Source organism: Melitaea cinxia, chromosome Z, assembly GCF_905220565.1.
Source record: "Melitaea cinxia chromosome Z, ilMelCinx1.1, whole genome shotgun sequence".
NCBI classification, from domain to species: Eukaryota; Metazoa; Arthropoda; class Insecta; order Lepidoptera; family Nymphalidae; genus Melitaea; species Melitaea cinxia.
In genome coordinates, this window is record NC_059424.1 from 20,750,705 (window position 1) to 20,754,213 (window position 3,509).

General features: G+C 37.2%; 1 protein-coding gene across 1 annotated transcript; it reads right to left on the reverse strand.

Annotated features, from left to right (window-relative positions):
* Window positions 1-376: 376 nt before the first annotated feature.
* LOC123668917 lies at window positions 377-1,198 on the reverse strand. Its single transcript, XM_045602608.1, has one exon. The coding sequence runs from the start codon at window positions 1,196-1,198 to the stop codon at window positions 377-379; it is 822 nt and encodes a 273-aa protein (XP_045458564.1).
* Window positions 1,199-3,509: the final 2,311 nt, after the last annotated feature.

Sequence of the window (3,509 nt, forward strand, 5' to 3'; positions counted from 1 at the left end):
ATTAAACACAAATTTGTCACTTTGTCTATTAATTTCTTTTTACCAATATCGACTAATAATTTATAATGTCCTAAAAAATCTGCACCTATAATCGGTTGTTTTACATCGGCCATAATAAAAGTCCAGCGGTAAGGCCGCCGCAAATTAAAGTCTAAATCAAGAGTCTTAGTACCATAGGTTTTAATTTCACTACCATTAGCAGCGTATAATTTATAACTGTCACATGAATTATCACTAAAAATCTTTTTTTTAAAGGGTAAAACTGAAATGTTTGCACCTGTGTCCACTAAAAATCTCAGTCCAGTTTTATTATCACTAATACATAGGCGGTGAGCAGGTGTAATGGTACATATCTCCGCCGGCGATCGTACCATATTTAGTTTTCCGAATTATTATGTTTCTTCCACGAACACGGCTCCACACATTTCTTTGCTCGGCTTTGAAACCTGTGATGATAATAACAAAACCAATCAGCGTTTTCCGGCGTACGCCGTATAGTATTACGAGCTCTCGAGACAGACCGTCGCCGACTATGCTGATTATTGTAACGAATTCTTGGTCTTGACCTACTTCTCTCCATATCACGAATACGTAAACTTAATTTTGCAAGTTCAGCCAATATAAAAGAGTTGTCACTTGAGCTGGAACCGGTAGTATGAATTTCGGAAATATTCACAGGTCTTGAGGTTTCCATGACCTTATCGGCCATTATAGCAAATTTTTCGAGGTCTTTAACTTCACTTACAGCTAAAACAGCTCGTACAGAAGCAGGTAAATGACTTTGCCACATAATGAGAAGTGTTTCATCCGGTATTTTTCCACGTGCTAAGTCTCTCATTCGACGCAAAAGCTGTGAAGGCCTTTGGTCACCCAATTCCATTCCACTGAGTAATTTTTGAAATTTACTGGTTTCCGATTCCTCGTACACCGCCAACAGACGAGCCTTCAAGGTTTCATATTTCTTTGTCTCCGGTGGATTCAAAAGTATATCGCTAACTTGTTGAATAATGTCTTTATTTAACTTAGTAACGATTAAATTAAATTTTGCATCGTCACTGAGCTTTTGTGGTCCCAAAACCGCATCACTTTGCACGAACCATAGCCGTGGCTGGTCACACCAAAATTCTGGTAACCTTGAAGATACTGTTACGGAAGCTAGCTCGACAGCTTCGTTTTGAGGTGTTGATAGAACCGTCATTTTGCTCTGCTGCCCGACGGGGATACTCATTCTTTACTATTGCGAGTTGGAACCTTGAAGTACTTTAATTGTTAATAAATAGCGTCGTGTGCCTTCCGATATCCTGGAGCATCACCAGCAGACCAGGATCACGTCGGGGTCACCACTTTAGCGGCTCTATGGTATATGATGATAATAATAAACACGACAACTGAACGATATATTTATTAAGTGTGCGAGTATCTCATTCGAGTGTCTCATTCCAACTGAGGGCTGCAAATACATATGATGTAATGTGCTGACGGCACATATCATTAAAACCCTTATCCCCCCTCCCGTTTATAACTTATGGCTATGGAAAATAGATGTTGGCCGATTCTCAGATCTACCCGATATGCACACGAAATTTCATAAAAATCGATGCAGCCGTTTCGGAGGAGTATCGTAACCAACATTGTGACACGAGAATTTTATATATAAGGTAGTTGTATATATTAGTATATATGTTAGTCTCTAGTAACTGTCTACCGAATGGATTTTAATGAAAGTACACAGTAATATAGCTTATACATTTGCATATAGCTTATACATTAACTTCATTTGAAATCAAGTCAAGCATTCGTGACATAGCTCTAAAATACGAAAGACTCCTGCAGCCGAACTGGCTCCACACGTATCGACTCGTCGTTCCTGTGGGCCTAGCCACTGAGGTCGAGAGAGTGGCGCGGAGCTTACGCAACTCTGCGTTTTCCTGAAGAGTGTCCTAGACGACACAGTCTGTCTGACACATCTAAATCGTCTGCAATAGACGGACTAAGGCCAATGAAGTAACTGTCTATCTTTCTATTTACTGTCTAGTCTTAACTGAGGTAGGTCACAGCAGGAAATTTCTTTCTCAAAGTATGGAGCAGCCCGAGCGGGGTAGTACCTCGAGCTTACAGAAGATCACAGCTAAATAATACTGTTTTCAAGCAGTATTGTGTTCCTGTTGGTGAGTAAGGTGACCACGGTGATCCTGGAGGGTGAATTGGGGGTAGGGTCGGCGTCGCTCTTGCGATGCTTCTGGTGTTGCAGGCGTGTATAAGCTACGGTAATCGCGAGGTGAGCTGTACGCTTCTTTGCCGACCTGGTTATTTAAGAAATAAAAATAAAATATTGTGGTAGCAAAGGTCAAAGAATATCTTGCACAAAATTTAGAGAAGCCTGGCTGAGAAAGTACCTTATAGATGACCACTAGCTAAGCAATAGTCAAGTAGTTTTGTTGTCCTGTGATGAGTAATGAGGCCAGAGCTCCGAGGGAGGGAAAGGGGGCTAGGAGTCGGCAACGCGCTTGCGATACTTCTGTGTCTTGTGTTGCAGATGTCCATAAGCTACGGTATTTACTTACTATCAGACGGACCGTAGCCTTGTAGTATAAAAAAATGAAAACTATAGACTTATATATGTAGGAATAGATTTTAAGGAAATTTAAAGAGTTTTAGATATGAATTCAAAATAAAAAAAAAATAGTTCGAATAATCACATTTTCTAGAAAATTCATTTTTAAAAATTATTAGCGTTACATAAGATTTACGAAGTTAATTAGCCATACAGTTTTTATATCTGATAATATTTTTTTGCGTTTTAGAAATTAAAGTTTGTAATATCACTTAAAAATTAAAAAAAAATCTCCTTTCGTTTTTGTTTCACACTTTTGTTAATAATATTTAAAAAATGTACGTAAAAATAAAAAAATATTTATAAATTAGCTTCCCCGACTAACTTTGTATTTTTGCGAATTGTCACAAAGTATTATAATTTTTCCTAATGATTAATTCCGTAAGAATCTTCGCAAAACTATTAAAAAGACTTAAAAAAAAGGTCAGTTTGATGGGTTCATTAACTAATCACTGCTATTATTGAGTTTAGCACTTAGCAACAAATTAGTTTAGTTAGTTATGAATTTTTATTTATACAAATTGGGATCAAACACGCATCTGCTAGTATATCAATCAAACGTTGCGACCACTATGCTTATATGAACGACACTATAATTTTTAAATGAGAATACTTTACTATCATTCTCGACTGGTTCACTGATCGTACCTACAATAGATTGATAACATTAACGTTAAAACAACAAATCTTATAATATCAAGATACTCTCTGATACTCCCTAAAAAGTTACAAAATAAAACAAACATTAAAAATAGATATCCAAAATTCCCTCTCAAACGTTTAAAATCAAACAACCACATAATTAAGTCAACAAACAAACCGAAATGAAACACACCGTACGTATTAAGATCATTAGGCGTATAAGCGTGGCTGACAGATCTATAAATACATTAAC

Coding starts and splice junctions, on each gene's coding strand:
- LOC123668917 (XM_045602608.1), bottom strand. CDS start 1,198: ATGACGGTTCTATCAACACCTCAAAACGAAGCTGTCGAGCTAGCTTCC.